The sequence below is a fragment of the Oryctolagus cuniculus genome, chromosome 2 (genome assembly GCF_051225735.1).
Source record: "Oryctolagus cuniculus isolate XC-2025 breed Fujian yellow rabbit chromosome 2, ASM5122573v1, whole genome shotgun sequence".
NCBI classification, from domain to species: Eukaryota; Metazoa; Chordata; class Mammalia; order Lagomorpha; family Leporidae; genus Oryctolagus; species Oryctolagus cuniculus.
This window is the reverse complement of record NC_142868.1, coordinates 108758463-108781542: the sequence shown is the minus strand read 5'-3', so window position 1 is coordinate 108781542 and position 23080 is coordinate 108758463. Positions and strand designations below refer to the sequence as shown.

Below are 23080 nucleotides of genomic sequence, written 5' to 3'. Positions count from 1 at the left end.
TAGCAAAAGATGACCAGTGGTTGTAACCATCGGAAATACAATCCTGGGTCTAAACGGCCAACCGTTAAAATCCTTTATTCATGCACTCAGTAATATCTTTGTGTTTAATTCCTGTATGAGCAAACATGAAAGCTATGAATGCATCTAGAAACTGGAATCATTATACTTTTCAAAAGATTATCACACTTTTTCTAAGTTCAGTCGAGAAACACAGCTTCTGTTAGTATAACAAAATGACTTTATAAATAAGTAGAAAACATTACTAGCCCATAATTTTCACTTAGCCACTCTCTCCTGAAATTACAGCAAAAGTGAGTCAGCAATATTTTCTTTTCACCAGCATACACTTTCATTTATTCTTGGAGATGTATGCTTTATGTGTTAGAATGATTCTTGCGCTTATTTAACTGGATGGATGCAAAACAAAGTGACAAAATTTTATAGATATTTTTGAGAAAGACAGCAAAGTTTATTAATACAAGGAGACTTCAGAAAGTTCATAAAAAATGTGTATCATGAAAAGACTATATATAGATTTCGAAAATATTTACCAAAATAAACTTTGATTCTTTTCACTGCATTTCTCCACAGAGTTTTTGAGGTGCCCTCTTAGAAAACCCGTATGCTCTTTTGAAAAGAATATTTATTTGCAACTCACTATCTTTTTAAAAAGTGCCTGTAATTAATGTTTACAAATGGTCTTTAAAGTAAACGCGAATCATGTTCAATTTTATCCTACGCTCCCAGAGACAACTTTAAAACAGTCTGTGGCCTAATTGCCACCTGCAACACTTAACCTTGTCTTCTCTCATTCTCTCAACCCCACAGAAAGTGAAGGGACAGCACCTTTCAATCCACCAAATTACGCTGAGAAAATTGTCCTCCCGAAAACACCCTTGATGATTGGTACAGCAAACGTGTCCAAGACAGAGCACGCATAGGAGACAAGATCGTAATTCACTCAACGTAGAATGCTAACATTTCAATCCATTGTTAAATGTAAATAACTTTACTGATCCCAGTTGGACTATTTAACATTAATTTTAAAGTATTTTATAATATGTGCATGTGTCTCCTCTCCTGGGGCAGAGTAGGAAGGTGAACAATTATCTAATAACTTCAATCACTGTACTTAGCAAAACCTGGCAAATCAGGCCCCTCAACTCCCCTAATTTTTAAATCTGGAGTAAATGTCTTCACCCCTACAATGACCCCAACTGGAATTCCATTCAGATGCTGGTATCCAGCTCTCTTACACTGCGAGAATAAGGAATCAAGCACTATCTTGCAGAATTAGCCCATTTCATACAAACTGGACAATCACAGGTTATCTAGATTATCCAAATGTCGCCGTTATTTTTTCTCAGGCACTGGAAGGGAGGGCTGCAAGGCCTGAATTATCCAAATAAATAGTTCAAAGCTCCCGTTTACTTTGCCTTTGGTAGACATTGCCTTACTCTCGCTTTAAAAGATGCTGGTAGTCGTGTGGGGGAAAGAAAGATGTTTTGAGGCAGCACAGGTATTTCCCAAGCATACTCCATGTGCACCACCGATAGTGTCTAACCACTGAGCCACAAGACCGCACATCCTCCTTGAATGCCTCTCTCTGATCACTATAAACAGGCTCACCAACCTTCTTACAGATGCAGGCTGGGGAGCAAAGAAAGCAAGAAAAAGGGAGAGGGGCGGGCGGGGGAGAAGGTGGGGGGGAGGGGAGGAGGAGAGAAAATGATTAGTCTAGGAAGTTGGAGTTTAACTTTGAGGGTACTGAAAGATGATTCACTATGAAAAACGGTTTGACAGAATAACTAGTACTTGACCAGCATCCCAGCAGTTTTCGAAGAGCCTAGTTGGATATGAAACTTGAGATCTGTCAACATTTTATAGCTGCCCTGATTTAATAAGCATTTTTCCTTCTTTTCTTTAACTGCCAAATTTTTAATGAAATTGAATCTTGGATGCCTACATTCTGGGGAGCTTTATTTGCTATGTTATAGTTCTGTCTGCTTTTAGGCCACAGAATGCCGAAGGATGCATTCTTACAAAATCTTTCTGCACGTGTAATTTGAGCCTACTAAAATAGTCCTTTTATCTACTTCATTAATTAAATCGGCAGAAAATATTATTTTACAATTTTGTACTGAGTGACTCTTCAATCACATTTTTGAGTGCATATTGTACATTTTAACTCATTATACAGCCTATATGTCTCTTCATATCACAATATAGCCTCAGAGTTAAAAAAAAAAACTTTCTAAAATAAAAGACTAACTTATTCTTGCAAGTTGATCTTAAACCCCAACTACAGAAACATGTTTTTACCACTTTCCTATTAGCAGCCTTTAAAAAAAATCCCTTTCATCATTTTAACTTCAAACTACTTAAGAGATTAAGAAGCAAACCTCAAAAAGTATTTGAGCTCAAAAATGAATTTTTATTTTCACAAACCTTTCACTAATATTTAGATACCACCAATGAGTTATCAGTCTTTCAAATACTCTTCTGGAAATAAATAACAATAAATTTACATGTGAGGATAAATGTCACCATAGACACACATTTCTCAGGAAAGAAATATACATTTATATTAACATAGAAAAGCAAACAAGATATTTTATAATATCAGTAAAAATAACTCTCAATACATCAGAAAGCACCTTTTATCATAGTTTTCAAAAAAAAAACTTAAAAAGTTTATCATTTTAATTCGTTTATCAACTAGGACAACCAGCTTTTAAAGGATAAAATCCAGGTAAAACATTTCTTTACATTTGCCCAGCACAAATGAGTATTTGGACTCTAGCCAATGAATGCCAATGTATTCATTTTAACTGCAATGCTGATTTTAACCAAAAAAAAAAAAATTTGAAAATCCAAAGATTCAAAATATCACTTAATTGAATGTCATCCCATATTATTTAAATCATTTCAAGTATACGTATACACTTATAATTTGCTTTTACATTTCAAATTATCACTAGACTACTGTAACTGTTCTAATGCAGATAGAGACCTATAAATTTAACTACTTAAAAATATTTTTCTTTACAGTAGAATGGAAAATGAAACTACTACTCTTTTCCAGTGCACCCAGAATTTAATTTTCATTCCCTTATTATAGTATGTAGTGTGTGAAAGAAAGACAAAAAATAGGTACCCGACTTTCGTAGAGTTTTTATGCTTTAAATGTGCAGTTTAAAGTATGCCACAGTTTTTATTTTAGGTACAACAAATTATTTAAGTTCGTAGTACTTTCCAATAAGGTGTGCTTAAAATAATACTACGAGTCTAGTATTTACTGATTTCTGTGGTGTTCTCTAAGTTAGAACAATTCCGTTTTCAAAAGGAATTTGGAAAAAAAATTCTCAACATGAGTAAGATTTACTTGCTTCCTCTTATTTGCAGACTATCTGCTATAGAATGTATTGTTAATGGTAGAAGTTCAGTATATTACACATGGGCATGTTACACGCAAATGTCTTCAGTTGGGGTATGTATATATTTTGTTATGTTCTGTACATAAACATCTACCCTTGTGCATATGTATATTTACATCGTGTATAAATATGTGTAGTATATTACCAAACTGTACTATACTTCAGGGGGAGGAGCTTGTAGGCACTGCCATACAATATTTTAGTTAACTGTGCGCTGAGTAACGTTTGCGAGGAAGGTAATTAGGTTGTGCTCTGCTTTCTGTTGCTCAGGATCCCAGACGCAGCTCCTTGCTGCTTTCCACAAGGCGAGTTTTTTAAATTTTATGTTAACATATGCTTTAAATAAATAAAAGTGATACCCTCCCCTTCACCTTCCCCTCTCTTAGGAAGTCCTATGGGCAAACAGCTTGATAAATAATTCAAAGAGAAGCTAAACTTTGATTCTAAAAATAAAAGCTCATCCATTGAAACACTCACATTTTACCATTAACATCCTTTGTTAAAATGTAGCTGTCTATAAATCATCATCTGCAAAGGAGGAGTTGAAATTGCATCAAGATACTGGCTGGTGAGGGCCTCTGGAGGCAACCACTGAGTGTGCGCAAATGTCACTCCCAACCTTTCTCTGGGCCAGGAGGTCTTATTAAAAATTAAGGTTAACAGTAAAACCATCTAATATTAATAAATCCAAGACGCAAAAAAAAAAAGCATTCTAAAGAAGCTGCCAAATTATTGCAAACCCTCAGATGCAAATATGTAAAGCCAGAAAGAGAGCAACAACAAAAATAATAATAAAACACACAGAAAGGGTGTTTTTCAAAACGCTCTGAATCCTCAGGTTATCAAAAATACACACTTTGGCAACCAGAGCTTCAGGGAAGGAGAGAAATGTTCAGACTCAACTTGGACATCTCTTCCTGCTTCCCCCTTGAGAACTAAGTTTGCACAGAGAGGGAGTTTCTGGTTAATGTTTTAAGGAGGAATTTAATTCGGCCCAAGTTTTCCTCTGCTAATCTTGCTTTGCTTGTGCAGAGATAAGCGAAGTCCCTGTTCTCTGTGGGACCATGGAACTCACAGAGAGGGGAGAAGGGGAGTTCATTATTCAAAACTGAAAAGGTAGAAGTGACTTTGCTGTGCCTCATCCCAACTTCCCATCCCTGGAAAAGCACCAGGAAATCGGACCGGCGCACCACAGGACCACAACTGTCCACCTAAGACATCCACAAAGTGGTCAGCAATTGGTTCCTACTGCTTCCCTATTCCTCCGAGGAGAAAAACAGTCCATATAGCAATTTGTAAGGCCAAGACAGAAAAGGGACACGCAAGTCCCCAGCCCGTGGCTTGCTGGCGCATGCAATCCAGGCTACAGAGCGCAGTGCCTGGTGGAAGCGCTCGCGGTAGCATTTCCCAACCCACGCTGCCCTCCTCAGCCTGCCCCTGGCTCACGTGGGGCAGGGTGGCCATGAATATTCCCGGACCGCAAGGGGGATCTCTTTGGGAACCTGCCGGGCAGACCAGCGAAAGAGGGAGACTCAAGGGGAGAGATCCGGGAGTGGAGGTGTGGGGGGGGGGGGGACTAATAAGCTCTTGAGCTGCAGATTTCGATCTCCAGGCTGAAAAAGATACGTTTGCACCAGAACCTCCTGGAATGCCTTCTGCCCTGCCCTGCGCGCGCACCGCACTCACACGCGCACACGCCCTAGCACACGCACGCTGCTCTTGCTCTCAGACGCTCTTCTCGCCAGACCCAAGGGGAAACACGGCCCTTTGAGGCGCGCTCGCCGAAGGTGAGGCGGCTCGGGCCCGCCCGGCGCCTGGCGCAGCCCCTGCCAAAGCACACAGTGCGCCCATTAGGGCTCCGGAGCGCGCGAAACGGGTGGGGGGCGCGTGGCCCGGAGGCTTCCCGGCGCGGACAGGAGAAAGGACGGGCGGGGCATGGGTAACGGGGGTGACGCCGGCTGCCCCCCAACAGTCTCCGCGCCCCCCTCGAGGGCCCTACTACCTCTCCCCTTCCCGCCCTGCCACTGCGCCGCCGCCAGGGGCTCATGCTTGGAAAGGGAACGGAGCTCCGGAGCCGCCGCGGATGCTGCGGGGCGCCCGTGCGTGTGTGTGCCGGAGGAGCTTGGATGTGGGCCGTGCGGGGACCCCACCACGGGGCCGGAGCACCAGCACGGGCTCTCCCGGCGCGCGCCTGCAGAGGGCGCCCCGCAGGGCCCCCCACTGCCCGCCTCTGGGCGGGAGGAGGGGCTGGACTGAGAACCCAGACGGTAGCCGGTTCCCTCCGCGCCTCTCAGGGGGGTCGGGCGCAGCCCTGGGGCCGGAGCTCACCCGTAGTAGGACCGGGACGGCGTTGTCACACGTGTCACTGGAAAGGGCCTGCGTGGCGTCACGGTCCGTTCCCCGCGGCTGGCGGAGGCCTCGCGGTGGCAGGGTGGGGGCTTTGCCTCTTGGCTGGGCGGCTTTGCGTGGCTCAGTCATTCCCACGGGGCTGGGAGGGGGAGCTGTTCTTGTCTCTCCTCGCAGAGCAGCGCTAGGCGTCGTCGGAAAGTTTCCTACCACTTGGGGGACGCAGGCGGATCGAGGGCGAGCCACTGCTTCCTGGCTGGGCTGGCCAGAAAGTACGAGAAGTCTCGCCGGCCAGACGCGCCCTGGGCTTTACGCAGCAGTCACCCTAAACGCACACCCCCTTCGCCAGCCGAGAGGGCCACGGACCCGAGGCCGCCTAAGCAAAACGGCCCCGTGGACGTGGGCTGCGGGACCCGGGGATCCTACAGGAGCGACCCGGGCTCCCCGGTCCCTCACCCGCACCCCTCGGCTTCCAGCTCAGTGAGTTGCCCATCCTGTAGCTTCGCTCCAAGGGGACAGTCGGGGCACGGTCCCAGAGAAGCAGAGCTCGCAACCTCGCGGGGCCCAGGGGGTCTGCAGACTCCTTCTACGGAGACCGTCCTTTGTGAAGCTCCGGACCCTGCAGTGGCTGGGCCAAGTGAGCCCGCGGGTCGTGGCTGCTCCCCCGGACCCGCGAGGCCGGAGATGCACGGAATCCTTGTTTCTTTCTTTCTTCCTTTTTTTTTTCTTTAAAGACCCACATGTTGTAAATGTGAGATTTTTATCAGGCAGCACCGATGACTTAAAGCGTTCCGTTTCTCTGCGATCCAATTTTATTAGGATTTACTCTCATTTGTGCTGAGCTTCTCTGGGGAAATAATGCTTTGATTAATGTAATCCTGGCCCGGGATCCGCCACATGCCCCGCGACCCGCTCCCAAGAGAAGGGGCCTGTTTGACAAACAATAACAGAGCAGCAACTCTTACAATCTGCCCACACCTTTGCGGGGTGGTTGGGGACAGGGTGACGCGTTCTCCCGCCGCCAGCTAGATGCGGTAGCGAGAGCAGGGAGCGGGCGCTGCGCAGGGCCAACTTCGCAGACGCGGAGCCGCGGGGTCCACAGGGAGGAGCCCCGGCCGGGGGCGGGGGGCGCGCGTGGGTGCGTGGGGGGCATCGAGCGGCTGCTCTCTGCTTGCTCCAGGTGTCTGCCTCTTTGTCCCCGCCACAGGCCTCCGCGGCGGGAACCTGCGCGCTGCCCGTGGGCAGCCCCCAGACCCAGGAATGCGTCCACAGCGCCCACCCGCGGCCCCGAAGCGCTTCGGAGAGCGATCTTAGGGGTTAACCAGCCCCCGACCTGAGAGGCACCCAGCCGGAAGCCTGGACCAGGGGACCCCAGTCCGCCGGTTTTCCCCAGCCGGACCTGCTATGTGTTTATCCCTCCGTCCCTCCATCCCCGCAAGCCTACATGCATACAAAACAAAATGTGCGGATGCGGGCCACCCCCCCTCCAAGAGCTGCGCCGCGCCCTCGCTGTGGGCTGAGAGCGGGCGCCCCCTTCCACCTCTCCCTCCACCCGCGCAGCCCCGGCCCCCTCCCCGAAAGGAGAACAGCTCAATTACGAAAAGGAGCGAAGGAACGAAATCCCAGGCTCAGAAGCACCCGCCAAGGCTTCTTCGGTCCCCGCGCCTGTCGCGCAGTCCCCACCCCCACCGTCTCCAGCTCGGGGAGGGCGGGGACGCCGCGGGACGAGGGGTCCTGCCCTGCTCCGCTGGAACAAAGCCCGCCGCGGGAGCCCGCGGCAGCGCACCGAGCCGGTGACAAAGGCGGGCTGGCAGCGCCGCGCTCCAAGCCTGCGTGCGCTCCTGCGGCCCCACGGGAAGCAGGCCCAGGAGACGGGGTGCGATTTGCACCCGGGCCGTCCAGGGCCAAGGCGTCTCGCGCCTGTGTACTCAGTGACCTGGGAGGGGGTGACTCAGCGTTCATCCTTTCCCGCATCCCCATCTCGCTCTCGCTCTCGTCCTCAGTCTCCTCCATAGCTCCCTGCTTTTTTTTTTTTTCTCCACCTCACTCCTTTTCCCTCACCCCTTCTCATTTTGCCCTTTTTTACCTCTCTCCCTTTTTCCATAGAAAAGCAATGCTAATTCAACTTCTGAAGGCCTCTCTGGATGTTCAAATAACAGCCAGCAAGACTGCTGGGCAGTGCTGGGGAGAGAGGGGGAGTGCCGGGATCCTTCAGATTTTTATTATGCAAACCGTGCCCTAAATAAACTGCTTTAGGATGCGGTCCGTCGCAGGGAAAAGAGTTTGGCCCAGGGACCCCCACAAGTCGTGGTTGATTCCTGAGAAGCCCGCAAGTCACCAGTGTGATGGAGTCACCCTGACGCTGTGGACTGGGGGGACCTGGAGCGCTGAAGCCCCCCCACCCCACCCCCACACACACAACCTTTCTGGGGAAAGTTGTAATCTTACTTTCTACTCCTGAGAAAGAATCGCTAGACAAATCCCTCCAATAAAGTTGTCGTAGTTTCAGATTTAGGGTACTTTAATTGTGTTTTTTTCAAATGAGCTTTTCCTTGTTTTCATCTTGTGAATTAGAGGGAATACAGCCCACCCCATTTGGAAAATATATGCCTTGACTTCGGGAGGCATTTTGCAGTCCGGTTTAATACTAAATGAACATTTGACATCTATCAAGTGCCACTGTTAGCCAGGAATCCTCCCATTTGGGCTTTACAGGAGGTACCCAGGCTCCCTACAGAAAATGTGGAGAGAAGAGAAGGCATGCAACACAGTATGGGACACGTAACTTTTAACCCGGGACTAATAAGCCCAGGATGCACGAAGCTGCAGCTACCAAGGTCACTTCCATCTACCGCCAGACTGGAGTGCTGAAATTATATTGCGGCAAGCCCTGGAACATCTGAAGTACTGTGTGTCAATGAATGCACTTGGTACTGTATTTTAACAGGACAACAATAGCCATCCTTTCTTGAAAATACCCCAGAGGGTGGGCATCAGGGTGGGCGAGGGCCCCCGGGGGGAAGGAATGGAACAATGGTGTAGCAAACAGCTCATTCGAGGGAGAGGAGACACTGCAGATGCACTGCTGGGGAGAAGTGCCGAAAAGAGCAACCTTCAGCCTGATGTGCTACAGTCTGCACCCAGCTCCTCAGACAATAGATAAGTTCAAATGTCAAAAAATGTAATAATTAAACAAACAAAAAAACCCAGAGGTGCCAAGGTATAGGAGTTGTTTTCCAGAATGCCATAGTGACTCTTTTATGCACATCCAGATTACCGGGTTCAGATCCAGAAAGTAAATGCTGTAAAATGTACCTCAAATGTTTGGTATAGGGAGTGTCCCCCAAAGAGAGAGCAGCTCCATCCTCTTAAGACCACCACAGGCTCGAAAATCCCAATCACCCCTCTGCTAAGGCTGAGTTAGTATTTCTGGGTTTTGTTTTACACACACACACACACACACAGAGAGAGAGAGAGAGAGAGAGAGAGAGAGAGAGACCTGACCTTGGGGATTATTTTCTAGGTAGGATATACCCACATTTTTGGTTAATCATCATCAACACCATCATTTTGGTCAATTAGCTGGGTTACCTAGTTCTATGGAATTTAAATTTCATGAAGGCCATTACAGTGGGGGGATAGGGGCAGAAGGTGGTAAGGGGGGCATGCGAGAATAGTCCAGGACAGTATGTCAGCTCCTGCTTCCCTGGCGATTGGGAGCTTTCATTACCAGGCTTATCAGTTGCACAGATGCAGCTAGAGTGAGCAAACTGTTGGAAATGGGGTCGTTTTAAAAGCATACACTCAATTACTAACTTACTGTGCCTTCTGGATTTATTTTCCAGAATCTGAAATGTCCTGTAGTTTAAAGCTGCCCTATACGTCTCAGAAACAAAGCTCCTTACTTTAGGTTGAGAAATCATAGTTTCTTTGCATTTATAATTAGTCCTTCAAATGCACCTTAAAAAAAAAAAAAAAACTGAGTGCTTGCCCCTTGCCTAAAGATCAGAGAAATCAGTTATCAAAGTGATAAAAAGAAGTGGGAGATGAAACCATGGATATGCCTCAAAAAGAAAAAAAAAAAAAACTTAGGAAGACTAAGAAACTACTCACCCACTGCCAGGAAAACAGTCTTTTGCACCCAGAAGCAAGGGCTGAAGAGCCCTTCCCTTTGCATGTAACATGCAATGTGGTTTGGGAAGTATGCTTAACATTTTAATTTGTAAATGCTAATGGCCAGTGTGCTTGCAAACTGCCGTGGTATCAGAACACCTTCCCATTCTGCAAATGAGTAAATATCCACGGTGTGTTTTGTACATTTGACCCAGGTAATGTTCTTCATTCTTTCATTTGGCACAAGCAATTTCGCCATCCCCAACAATTAAAAGTCTGTAACTTTGCCCAGCACTTTGGATCTTAATTCATACCCGGCTTGATCGTTTCCACCCCAAATCATTACAGAATGCCAAAGCCATCTCTATAATACATTCGTTTATCTCACATTAACTTGTTGCTTTACTCAGAATTCTTATTTTCTGTTTCTTTACTTTAAGGGACCTAACACTATAGAAATCACAAGGGGCAACCATTTCTTTTCTTTCTGTTTTTTAAAGTATATTTGCAAAAAAGAACAAAGAAAACAAACAGGAACCTAGACAGTAACAATCAGATCTCATGAAAATCAACACAAAAAAATGTGCTGTGAATATATATAATGATTGCTTCTCCAGGATTTTTGCAAAATGTCTGGCAGAATAGGAAAGTTTTCCTTTCCCTTTATGAATTCTCAAATGCACTAGCAGCCCTGGGCATGGAGAGTAGCCTAGAGCTTTAAGACACTCACCCGGTGCCTGTGGCTCTCCCCTAAGAAGTCTTTTGTCTGAAATGTCCAGTGAGCTGAAGAAAAGCAAGTTTGGGTTCAAATGACAGTTTTCTCAATTCTCCACTTTGTTTTATTAGCGCAAACCTGACAGTACATTTCCTTACTCTCACTGTGAGAGCTCAAGGGCGAATTAAAACGTGTTTGAGTGTGTCTCCTTTGCTTATGTTATTCCCATAATCTTTCCACCAGCCCAGATTCAATACCAGTCCAATTCAAACCATGATGCCCTAAAGTTAGTTTCAAAGAAAAACTTGTCACGCCTGGAACCCGGTAGTCGTGGAGCTGAATTAGAGAGGATAAGGTGGCTGAGGCCCCTGGCAGAGGAACGTGCCCCCTTCCCAAAGGGCGCTGGGACACAGATACAGGTGCGTTCAGCCGCTGAACCGTGGAAGCTGCTTCTTGCTATAAGTCACTAGTGGCTTCCCTTTCAGAGTCATGCGCTCTGAATCTCCTTGGGAAAACGGCTGGAGACAAACTAATTCCTCAGAACCACTCAGAATTTGCCCTTCACTATTTTAGGAAGTTTTCTCCCATATCTTTTTTCAGCCTTTACCCCAATAAAGTTCAGTCTTGGCTGGCAGGATCTAAAAGCCTTTGGGCTGACATTGTGCTCTATTGAAACTTTCTCATCAACTGGGCTAAGTAATCTTGTACTAAAAAGTTTCAAGCCCAGTTACCTCTAACCTTTGGCTATTTTCTATTTTCTTTTCCCCATGGAGCCTTTCACAGAGAAATACAAAAATCTTCCTCAACCTGGAGCAGCTGCCAAGAATGAAAGTAGATACTAAATATCAAACGGAGTAAAAGAGACCCTGGGTGCTTTCACTAAATCTTTCGGACTTTTGAATATTACTCAGAAGTCAAAGTATGGGTCAGGTTGATGAAGGTTCGTTATTTAATCTTAAACCACGTTTTGTTTTCTTGACCATTTCCAAAAAGAAAAAAAAAACAACCTAAAAGGTAGCTTTTAAGGAGCCTGTACACACTCTTAATAATAATTTTTTAAACAACAGTGTTCTTGCTTTCTCAGCCCATTTCTGCTTTCCAGCCATCTACACACTTTACTGAAAGAAATGGAGCAACCGTTCAACTGTACTTCTTTCTGGACCATTTCACAGACACGGGCGGTGGGGGTGGGGAGGTCATTGTCCTATTTTAAAACGCGGTGTTACTCAATGAATTCGCTCCTCATTGTGACCAAGCACAGAAAGGTAGGGGTGTTTTTTTCCTTTGGCAAGTTTGGGAGAGCAGATTTGCAGCTACATTTCGCTCAGGACCAGCTACGACGAGTCAGTGCGCCCCCTGCTGACAAATCCACAGTGCTACTCCGGAGCAAAGTTTATTTTGTTCAGTAAACCGTGTCATATAAAATTAACAACAACCAATAAAATTAGCTTATACGTTTCAACTGTAAAAAAAAAATCCAAAACAAAATAAAGCTAGTTTTAGTGGCACTAGGAGTCTCTAGTTTGGCTTCTTCTCTTTGGCTGAAGCCAGGTCCTTTTATGTAACGCCCAGTGCACAAACATATAGCTTAATGTGACTAGTGTTCTTCCTTTTATTTCTTTCTCTATGGCAACCAATATGCTCTGCTCAGAAATGTTCCCCATCAAGGAAACAAATGATCTTCAGGGAGCAGCTCTATATGGCATCTGGTCCAATGGCGCACACAGAGTTAACCCCACTCAAAAGCGAGGCTGCCAAGCCGATAAACAAGGAGTGGAAAACCGGCGATGCTAACCCCCTTCCCCAGCTGAAACCCCTTCCTGCCTCCTTACAAACCATTTCATTGATTTGGCATCCACTGTTTCCAAATAAATGACCGATTCCAAATTGCAAGGTGTGACGCCTTACCAAAGCGTAATGAAATTCCAGCCATTGGACCCTCCTCCCCACCCCCACCCCCCTCACCCCATATGCGGCTTCCTTTAAGAGAACAAAACCAAGAACCATTCAAAGTCCTCTCCGGCCTATTGCACTAAGGTAAGCCGCTCACCCGGGCCCAGACTTGGCCTAGCGATTTCCTCCAGCCATATTTATCTCATTAACTGCACCTCGGCCAGTCACTACACCCTGCATTTGCACAAAAGCCAGGCACAGGCACAAGGAAGAGGCAAGTCAGGCTGTCAGAAAGGGAAAACAAAGTAAAATCCAGTTCTGCCCGCTCCAGTGCCGGCCTCCAGTGGGAGTCAAGTGTGGGATGTCCTGGTTAGTTTTGATTGATCACCCTCTTTCAGGTGGGTTTTCACTACCGCCTGCTCCCCAGACGCAGCATTAACTAGGGGTGCACCGACTTCCTGCTTCTCCCTCGCTCCCTGGCTTCCTCCTTCCCCAGCTCTCTCCCCTCCCTGGCCAAGCCCCCCCATCACTCAGTCCCTCCTGCTCCCAGCACGAGTCCCCCCCACCCACCCCGGCACCGGTGGGCAAAACACAGTTCCCCCACATCACCACTGTCTAGAGGAGGAGGGTGCTCTTCTCCCTAGTCCTGACTTGCTAGGGGAAAAAAAAATACAAGACCAAGAAATATTTATATACTGTGTGCTTAGTAATCACTTCTTTGCAGGGCTTTTTTTTTTTTTTCTCACGATCAACAATCAAAATTAATAGCACTCTTCCACCCCCCTCCTCCCCTCCCCCAAAAGTAGAAGTGCCTTGCTCTGTGGAGCTTGGACCGGGTCCATCTTTTTATGTAATATTTCAGCAGGGTTGGCTTTTTTACTCACCCCCCCAAACACCTTCCCTCCCTTCCTTCAAGCAGTTGCTCCCTAAGCCTTCTCTTGTCCTAAGTACTGAGCAGAAGCTCCCCAACCTGCACCAACACAAATAAATATAAACTGCAAAGGAGTGGAGGCAGAGAAAGGCAAAGCCGGGATAGAAAATGAAAAGCACTTACCGAGCAAACTTCCAGTGTTAGATTTTAAAATAAAAGAAGGTTTTTTTTTTTTTTTTTAAATAAAGTGACTGGGGGAGGGGAGCCGAGGGAAAGACGTATTCTCAACTCTTCAGAACCACGCATCCTTAGCCTTCCCTTCACACTGACTCCTCCAAGCCCGGCTCTCCACTAGTCTATTATTTTCACCAAAATATATGAAAATGTATGCAAATGAAAATCAGCACTAACTGTTCTCCCCTTGTTATATACTTTGGATTTTTTTTTCTTCTCCAGACAAAACAATCACACTCGGCAAAGGGAGGGGGCGGATGGGGTGGGGCGGGAAGCAGGGTTGGGGTGGGGGGAGGCTGGGGAGCGGTTCCAGAACTAAGTGCGGGGTGGGGGGGAGAGGGGAGGGAGGAAGAAGGGGCTCGACCTCGGAACAGAAGCGCAGTTCTGCTCCGGAGGAGCACGGCGTTTTGGGGGGCTTCCCACCCCAGCGCACGCTCCCCTCCTTGCAAAGAAAGGAAGAAAGTGGATCTGGTAGCAAAGGCGTTCTCAGGTTTCACCAGGCCACCTGAGACTGCTTTTGAAAGCGTGCACTGTGAAATTCATAGCGGTAATTTAGACAAAATCCTCACTGTATATTAATGAAAGGCGGCCCCGTGGCTCTGTTCCTATCCTTTCCCATTCAGTGTAAACAAAACCACGAGACTCTCTCGGTTTTTTGAGCCGGATCCAAGCAAAATCGGCAGGAAAGGCAAACACGGGGCGCTGGCACCGACTAGTCAAGCGCCTGCACCTGGAGAGCTCAGATTTATTCAATGAAATCTGTGTTTCATCTTCCCTATATGCACACACGCACACGTAAATATGAGAAGGAACCTTTGCGGGGGGACGCGGAGGGGAAAATCCGTTCTGTTGGGGGGTTTGGTACCCGCAGCCTTTCGGAGCTGTACCTTGACAATGTCGGCGTTGGCTACAACCTACCTAGGAGGGTGTCTGTCCTAGGAGGGTATCCGCCACCCGCCGAGCAGGAGCTGGACGAGGTCCTACATCAATTCTACGCCTGTACTGCTAATCCGGACATCACGAGAAGGCTGCGTGGCCGCGGCTCCGGCTCTAACGGAGTGCGCCTAACTGAGCTTGGCCAAGGAATTCAGCCCCGGGCGAGCAGAGCAGGCCCATTCCCCAGCGCGGCCGAGGCGCGTCCTGGGCCGGCGCTGGGGCTCTGCACGGTCCGCGCGCCGCCAGGGCAGCCTAGGGGCGGCGGGCGTTCCCGCGGCTGGGGGTGCGGGGAGCACGCACACGCACACTCATTAGGAACCATGTATTTATTGAATGTCCGAACGGGGTTAGTTCACTGGAAATCCCCGAGGAGGGCTCAATTTGCCCTTGTTTTCGTTGCCACTTTCTCTTTTTCCTTGGTTCGCTGAGGTTCCTGCGTGCGTGCAGCGTTTCCGCTCGGCCGGTCCCCCTCCAACCCCCACCCCCGCGCCTCCCGCCTCCCCGGCGCGCTCCCCCGCCCGTCCGCGTTAACTCTTTCAGCCGGGCTGGGCTGAGGAAGCATTTGTGGCCGCCAGCCTCATCCACCACGCAAACCCATCTAAGACAGAAAAGAAAGAAAGAAAAAGAGGGAGGAAAAAAAAAAAAAAAAGCAGTGCCACCATGCCTAAGAATAGCCAGCGAGCAAAGCTCCACCGCTAGTGACAATCGCGCAGAAATCACGCACGCACACACGCACACAGGCGCGCGCGGAGCGAGCCGTGGAGCGGCGCGGGGCGCGGCGGGCCCACCCCGGGCTCTCCCGCCGCCTGCCACGGGAATCCCTAAAGCCGCTGGGGTCGCGTCCACTTACGATGAACCTATGGGGGAAGACCGGACTGATTGCTTTGCAAACGCATCGCACGGCTCCGCCGACCCGCACCCTCCAAACTCACAAGGGCACGCACGCCACTCGCTCGGATCCCAGAGGAGGGCGGGCGGGCGCGCCGCGCCGCGAGGGCCATGGCCGGGCAGCGGGCGGAGGCGGTGGCGGCGAGCGGTCCGTCTCGCACGCGCGGGTCTGCGCGGCGGCCCCGGGCTGCAGGTTTCCCCGGAGAACTTAAACAAAGGGGGCCGCCTCCGGCGCGCAGCGGCTGCGGGAAGTTGCGGTGGCGGATTTCCGAGGAGCGTGGCCACGACCCGGGCTCTGGGCGACGCGAGGCCTCCCCCACCCTCGCCCCACCCGCGTCGAGACGGAGATGGGGGAGCGGCTGGTGAAGGGAAGAGGAAACTTTGAGACCAATGGGGACACGGCTGTCTATAGGTATTAGCTTGAATGGTGCATCCGCGCCGCGCGCTTTGCACATCCCCGGCTAGGGGCGCAGCACCGGGCGGGGTGGGCGGCTTTGCTGTGTTTCATGGTTTTTTTTTTTTTCCCCTCCTTCATCTCTCCTCTCCCCCCGCCCCCCAACACACACACCCAGACCCAGTGCGAACGCCCGGAGCCGCCGAGGGAGCACGGACGTCTGCGCTGGACACGAAGAGTTAAGATGTGGCGGAGGGGGCGGAGGGGGAGGGGCGGGGAGGGGACAGTGGCGCGGGGGAGGGAGGCTGGAGGGGGACGACAGATTTCCAGCCTCCACGACGCTCTGCCTAAATTAAAAAGCAACCAATCGGAACGGCCGGAAGGGGGGCCGCGCGTCCTGAGCCAGTCATTCCGGGGCTGCCAGTCACGCAGCGGGTAGCCAATCCGCGGGGTCCCTGGCGTTCGACTTCCTTGTATTTGGGAAAGTGTGGTGGTGGGTGCGCGCTCGCGGCGGAGGGTAAACATTCGACAGTCCCCGCTCTGAGAGGGAGGGACAGAGAGCGAACTGTCAGATCGGAGCGAGAGCGGGCGCGCGAGAGAGAGAGGGAGGGAGAGAGAGGGAAAGTGAGCGAGGGAGAGAGCGAGCGCGAGCTAGGGCGCACAGCGAGCTCCCGCTGCAACTGGGCTCGGGCACGGCCAGCGCCCGCGAGCCGCGCAGCGTGCCCACCGGAGTCGGTTGTGTACCCAGGAGCCCCCCTATGCACACACACACCTCCACCAATGCACTCTCCAGACAACTGCTGGGAAAAAAATAAAACACCAGCCCCAACCGCCAGCAACAAGGTAACAGAGCGATTCGACATCCTTTTTCTTCCTGTTCGATTTTCTCCTTGTTCTATCTGTCTCCTAATTTCTGCCCAAAAGGAAAGATGTCGCATCAGACTGTGACTGTTGCGAGGAGGATGACAAGAGACTCTTGTTTCGGAGAGCTCCGGCAGTAACAACTTCAGAGAAATGCGCCACCGCCAAGAAGTTTTCCTAGGACAGAACCAAAGTTGAGACGGCGGCAGGAGCAGAGCGGGAGAGAGGAGCCAGCCTCCCCTCTCGGCCCCCGCGCGCAGCCGACACCGCCACCGCCACCACGCCTTCAGGGGACGGAAAAAGTTTTGCGAGTGAGATGCGTCCCTAAGGAGGCGAGAGGAGCGCGCACCAGGGCAGGGCCGGGCCGGCGGCCGGCCACCCCCGCGAGTCGGCCGGGGAAGAAAGGCACGGCGGCTTCCTTTGTTGTCTCCGACGAAACCTGCGCTTGGCAGGTGGACTGAGCCCGCAGCCCGGCCGAGGGCAGGAGGAGCGGGAGCCGGCGCGCGCCCCCGGGAGAGAGCCCCAAGTGCAGGTTCCCGCCCCCGCCCGGATTGCCCCGCTGGAACGAGCCGAGCGCGCCGGGGCCGGGGGGCGGCCACGACCCCCCCTGAAGGGGGTGGCCACGGAGCGCGCCCGGAGAAGCGAGCCCCCCTCCCCAGAGCGCTGCTCCTGCTGCTGCTGCTGCTGCTGCTGCTGACCAAGGCCGGCCGGCGACCCCCGCGCCCTGCCGAGCGGCCTTGCAGCTGCAGCCGGGGGCCGCGGCGGCGGCGGCGGCGGGGGCGGAGGCGGCGGCGGCGAAGGCGGCGGCGGCGGCGGCGGAGGCGGAGGAGGCGGCGGCGGCGGCGAAGGCGGCGGGGCCGGCTGGGGCCCCGGGCGGGGGCGGGGGAGAAGGAGGAGGGGGCGGAGGAGGCGAGAGGCGGGGGGGCGCGGCGGCGGCGGCGGCGGCGGCCGCGGCTGCTGCTGCTGCGGCGGCGGCGGTGGTGGCGGCGGTGGGGTGGCGGGAGCGGAGCGGCATGGCCACGGCGGCTTCTAACCCCTACCTGCCGGGGAACAGCCTGCTGGCGGCCGGCTCCATTGTGCACTCGGACGCGGCGGGGGCCGGCGGTGGCGGCGGCGGTGGCGGCGGCGGCGGCGGTGGCGGCGGCAGTGCAGGGGGCGGCGGCGGCGGCATGCAGCCCGGGAGCGCCGCCGTGACCTCGGGCGCCTACCGGGGGGACCCGTCCTCCGTCAAGATGGTCCAGAGCGACTTCATGCAGGGGGCCATGGCCGCCAGCAACGGCGGCCATATGCTGAGCCACGCGCACCAGTGGGTCACGGCCCTGCCCCACGCCGCCGCCGCCGCCGCTGCCGCCGCCGCCGCCGCCGTGGAAGCGAGCTCGCCGTGGTCGGGCAGCGCCGTGGGCATGGCCGGCAGCCCCCAGCAGCCGCCGCAGCCGCCGCCGCCGCCGCCGCCACCGCAGGGCCCCGACGTGAAGGGAGGCGCCGGGCGCGACGACCTGCACGCGGGCACCGCGCTGCACCACCGGGGGCCGCCTCACCTCGGGCCGCCGCCGCCGCCGCCGCACCAGGGCCACCCGGGGGGCTGGGGGGCCGCCGCCGCCGCCGCCGCCGCTGCCGCCGCCGCCGCCGCTGCCGCGCACCTCCCGTCCATGGCCGGAGGCCAGCAGCCGCCGCCGCCGCAGAGCCTGCTGTACTCCCAGCCCGGGGGCTTCACCGTGAACGGCATGCTGAGCGCGCCCCCGGGGCCCGGCGGCGGCGGCGGCGGCGCGGGCGGCGGCGCCCAGAGCCTGGTGCACCCGGGGCTGGTGCGCGGGGACACGCCCGAGCTGGCCGAGCACCACCACCACCACCACCACCACGCGCACCCGCACCCGCCGCACCCGCACCACGCGCAGGGACCGCCGCACCACGGCGGCGGCGGCGGCGGCGGCGCGGGCGCGGGCCCGGGACTCAACAGCCACGACCCGCACTCGGACGAGGACACGCCGACGTCGGACGACCTGGAGCAGTTCGCCAAGCAGTTCAAGCAGCGGCGCATCAAGCTGGGCTTCACGCAGGCCGACGTGGGGCTGGCGCTGGGCACTCTGTACGGCAACGTGTTCTCGCAGACCACCATCTGCCGCTTCGAGGCCCTGCAGCTGAGTTTCAAGAACATGTGCAAGCTCAAGCCGCTGCTGAACAAGTGGCTGGAGGAGGCGGATTCCAGCACGGGCAGCCCCACCAGCATCGACAAGATCGCGGCGCAGGGCCGCAAGCGCAAGAAGCGGACCTCCATCGAGGTGAGCGTCAAGGGCGCGCTCGAGAGCCACTTCCTCAAGTGCCCCAAGCCCTCGGCGCAGGAGATCACCAACCTGGCCGACAGCCTGCAGCTGGAGAAGGAGGTGGTGCGGGTCTGGTTCTGCAACCGGCGCCAGAAGGAGAAGCGCATGACGCCGCCCGGGATCCCGCAGCAGCCGCCCGACGATGTGTACTCGCAGGTGGGCACCGTGAGCGCCGACACGCCGCCACCGCACCACGGGCTGCAGACGAGCGTGCAGTGAGGGCGCGGGGCGCCGCGCGCACAGGGCCGCCGCCGCCGCCGCCGCCGCCTCCGCAGCCGCCGCCTCCAGCTCCGCCGCCGCCGCCGCAGCCGCCGCCGCCGCGCCAACCCCGCACCCGGGCCGCACCGGTCGGAGCCCGGGGCCCCGCCGCCGCCCTCCCCTGCGCCCAAAGACAGGCATGCCCGCCCTTGGAGGAAAAAGAAAAAAGAAAAACGAGGGAGAAACGGACCAAGGAGACGGGGTCTCTTTCAAGTCCAAGGAAAGAGGGACCAAAAAGACTGTTTTGGAAAAGCGTGATACATACTCTGACTGTTTTATATGCGTATATCACAAAACCGGAAGAGCAAGAAGTGGGCGGCCGTAAGAACCCGCTTCCACTGTGGCGGTGTTTGGGTTTTGTTTTCCAAGAAGGGTGACGATGCTCTGCGCACCAAAAGTGCACGCGAGGCCGCGCCCTCGCTGGGTGCCCTCCGCGGCAGGCTGCAGGAGACAGCACCTGCCTCGCCCTCGTCTCCTTACAAAAAGAAAGAAAGAGAGAAAAGAGAAGAAAAGAGTTCCCCTTGCTTCCACTTGCTCACTCCAAAACAGCTGCAGCTCCGGAGACACTCGGAGACTAACTTTCCCGGGAGCAAGCAGAGGCACCCACCGGCTCGCATCAGGGGACACCAGGTGCTCCAGAACCCTGTTTTTCTTGGCCATGTTCAAGTCATTTGGGAACAAACAAATCAACTTTGAAATGGGAAAAAGAGGGGGAAAAAACAGTCTCTTGGGAGGGGGGGCGGAAGAGAGAGAGAAAGTATTCACAGCGTCTGAAATTAACAGGCTGAAGAGCAAAGCCAGAAGCAAAGTGTCTGCAAAGTAACCTTGGAAATCAAAGCATCGGGAACCAGCAGAGGACGGGCCAGGGAGAGGGGGACGTCTGCCCGGGAGCGGCGAGCGGCCCCGCCAAGGGCCGCGCGCGCAGGCGGGCGCATCGGGTGCGAGGCCCAGCCGCCAGCTCCAGCCCTGACGGCTGCCACTCGGGGTGGACGATGCCTTGGAGATCCCACCGCTAATATTTTTTTTATTAACATTTTTTTATTTTTTATTTGTGGACTGACTCAGATAAAGGGATTTTTAGAAAGACAGCACCGGCCGCTGCGCGTCTCTGGACTTCTCCCTTCAATCCGTTGCCAACTCTGATCGAATGGGTGCTGCGGATGTTATTATATAATGCTGCCCTTTCCAAGCAGTGTTTTTGGTAGGTTTTAATAAACAGACTTTTCAAAAGACGGCAATAGAGAATCGTTAGATCCGTTGTTGATCTAAAAATATTTGCTTTATATTTTCATTAAATGACTTCTTTTAATATTTTATTCAGAATACTTATGAACTGCTGCAAAACGGTAATTTATTTTTCCCCAGATCTTGTATTACGTGTTTTTTTCAGACGAGCACAAATCAAAATGAAATGAAAATATGGACAGTTGTTAGGTAATAAGGGTATCTTTTGATGTGATCATTTGATTGTAATTTAATTTGAGTAGTGATTCCGTAAGAGCTGATCGAGAAAATAAATTTGTTAGAATGAAATAGTCTGTGTCTGATGCATAAAAACTGTGTGGGGAGAAAAGAGTTCTTTAGAAAATATTTTTTTACTAATGCAAATCCTTAAGTTGCTAGCGTTGAGGAATTAGAGCCTTCTCCGTACGGTAGCTTTGGACATGTAGTGTAAAGGACAGGCGTTGCTTAACAGCTAGTATTCTCACAGAGTCGGCACTCCTTAACCCATGGGCCTGCACCTTTTTCTCTCCCTTCATGTTAGTGGGTGTCTCTGGTGTTTTTAGGTGAGACTTTGCCTAAATGCCACTCCTTTTGTTGGAGATACCTGTGTTCCTTATCAGAAGATGAAACTACACTCCCAGTGAAAATGTGCCAACTGGTTATTCATGGTTACTACAGCCCTCCCCTCAAGTTCAACCTCTCATCTTCCTCTCTTCCCCACCCCCAACAATTTCCAGTGTCTCTTTTCTGTTTGCGAAGAATAGCTTAGCAGCCTATAAAATATTTTGATATCAATCGCTTCCCATGAATAACTATATGTCATTACATTTAAATTATTATGCTTTCTGTTGTTTTTTTTTTTTTCCTTTCCATAATGGAAGCATATAGTTCTAAAATCCTGACTCTGGTGGCTGGAGGCTTTCCGTGGCTGTGTTTTGGTCTTTCCCTAGTCTGATGCTGTCTTCCTTACTGGTGCTGGGGGTGCGGGTGGGGGCGGTGTTAGCTCATTAGGTCACTTGTAGGTAGATCTTGCAGAGCGGTCACATCCATCAGTATTTACAATGTGGGAAAACGAAAGTATGATGGCTCAGGTTCAGTCCTCCAGGCGCAAAGGGCTCTCTGCTTGGTTGAGTCCCTACGTAGAGTACTGTTGAAAAAGGAACTGTGTAGGGGTGATGAAACGATGGTTTTGTAGATTTCCTAGACTTGTCCCCAGTCTCACTGATTTGTCACTCACTTTTTGCCTACTTCGCTCTCTCCCCACTGTGATAATGAGGCAGGGGTTAAAAACCCCGGAAAACTGTGAGAGCAACCAGGAACAGTTATTTCTCCCAGACAGGCCCTGTGTCACTTTCATAAATCAAGCCCAGCCAGATGGCCATGTACTGAGTTGCATTATTTTAAACACCAGATCGTACTAAAAATCACAATCATTTTGATTTGTGAAATCTGAAAAAGGCCATATTTATTAAACAGAGAGAAGGAAAAAATGAAGACCAGAAACCACAATTTACTTTTCTCTGTCTTCTTATTTCTGTGTTTTCTTGCTATTGTAATGGCTCTGCACAGCAGATTTTCAACCTGCAGTGGGGTGGGAGCGAAGTTCATTGGTTTGGGGTTCTGGGGTTTTTGTTTTGTTTTTGTTTTTTTCTGAGCATCTACAGGGGCAAGTGAAGAAAGCCGCATTGGAAAGCTGAGGGGTAGGCAGGTGGTTTCTGTCTGGTAGCTACTGTTGGCACATGAGATGGAATCCTGTTTTTTCCTACAAGCATGGTGGTTTTTGATTATACAGTGAATTGATCTGTAAGATTTTTGGAAGGTATCTTCTTGCTTGATGTAGCTGACAACGAAAGAACTAACAGTAGATTTCACACTTTTCTGTTAAAAAACCTTTGCCCTGATTTGGAGGTAATAGAGTGACTTTAACAGGAGAAATTGGGAAAGCAAGCCCATTTTGCTTTATTATTTTGTATTTTCTAAAGTGAGTTAAAGCTTGCTCTCCATTTTTGAAATTCAACTCTTTGAATGTATTTATGAAGTGAAATTCATGGTCGAAAAACAAATGAGGACAGATTTAACTGAGAGGTTTTGTGCCAAGGCTTATATTGTTACACATGTAAATAATGAAAATATTGTTATATATCACCAGATCTTTTTAATGAATTTGGTCATTGTGTTCCTTTGCAGCACAAGTGTCTTGTGCTTCGTAAAGTACCCATTTGTTTCCTCCGTTTCAATGCCCTCCTCCCCTTCCAGCCCAAAGGAAAGTGACAAAGTTCTGTTCCATCAGCCTGACTAATTCCAGGCGAGGCCCATTTATACTTTACAGAGTTCTGTGGCTCTTGGTCAGTAGTCCTAGCCCCTGCCACCTCATTCACCCCAGCCATCATCCCCTGGCAGTCTGTGTGATAAACCATCCAAGGTGTATTTAAAATAGTCACTTTGCTGTCTTTACTTTGCTTTTTTCCTTTTTAAGCACTTAGCCAAGGACTACTTCTTTGTTCCAAAACTGAACTGTTCATTATTGATCTTAGAGAGCCCTTCTGCTTGCCTGTAGCTTCCAGTGTTTGTTCATTATCATGCTCATAA

General features: G+C 51.4%; 1 protein-coding gene and 3 long non-coding RNA genes across 8 annotated transcripts in view; 3 read left to right on the top strand and 1 right to left on the bottom strand.

Moving 5' to 3' along the window:
- Window positions 1-15611, bottom strand: part of LOC108175989 (uncharacterized) — a 58973-nt gene extending 43362 nt beyond the window's left edge. For 2 of the 5 annotated variants that reach the window (XR_016230160.1, XR_016230164.1), the window contains exon 1: window positions 14528-14761. This is a non-coding gene — a long non-coding RNA (uncharacterized LOC108175989). Of the gene's footprint in view, window positions 1-5765; window positions 5902-13558; window positions 13798-14527; window positions 14762-15477 lie in introns of those variants that run through there. The other 3 variants (XR_016230163.1, XR_016230161.1, XR_016230162.1) reach the window with 3 other exon arrangements.
- LOC149127984 (uncharacterized) lies at window positions 2358-8293 on the top strand. Its single transcript, XR_016230165.1, has 2 exons — window positions 2358-5224; window positions 6991-8293. It is a non-coding gene; the product is annotated as an uncharacterized LOC149127984 (long non-coding RNA).
- Window positions 15612-15707: 96 nt separating the features above from the next.
- LOC138848805 (uncharacterized) lies at window positions 15708-16892 on the top strand. Its single transcript, XR_011386900.2, has 3 exons — window positions 15708-15845; window positions 16006-16065; window positions 16752-16892. It is a non-coding gene; the product is annotated as an uncharacterized LOC138848805 (long non-coding RNA).
- A 695-nt stretch (window positions 16893-17587) lies between these two features.
- On the top strand, window positions 17588-20800 carry POU3F3 (POU class 3 homeobox 3). The gene has a single exon (XM_002710000.6). The coding sequence runs from the start codon at window positions 17702-17704 to the stop codon at window positions 19226-19228; it is 1527 nt and encodes a 508-aa protein (XP_002710046.2). The 5' UTR covers window positions 17588-17701; the 3' UTR covers window positions 19229-20800.
- Window positions 20801-23080: the final 2280 nt, after the last annotated feature.

What these genes read in the sequence shown, in the direction of transcription:
- POU3F3 (XM_002710000.6), top strand. Translation starts at nt 17,702, where the DNA reads ATGGCCACGGCGGCTTCTAACCCCTACCTGCCGGGGAACAGCCTGCTG.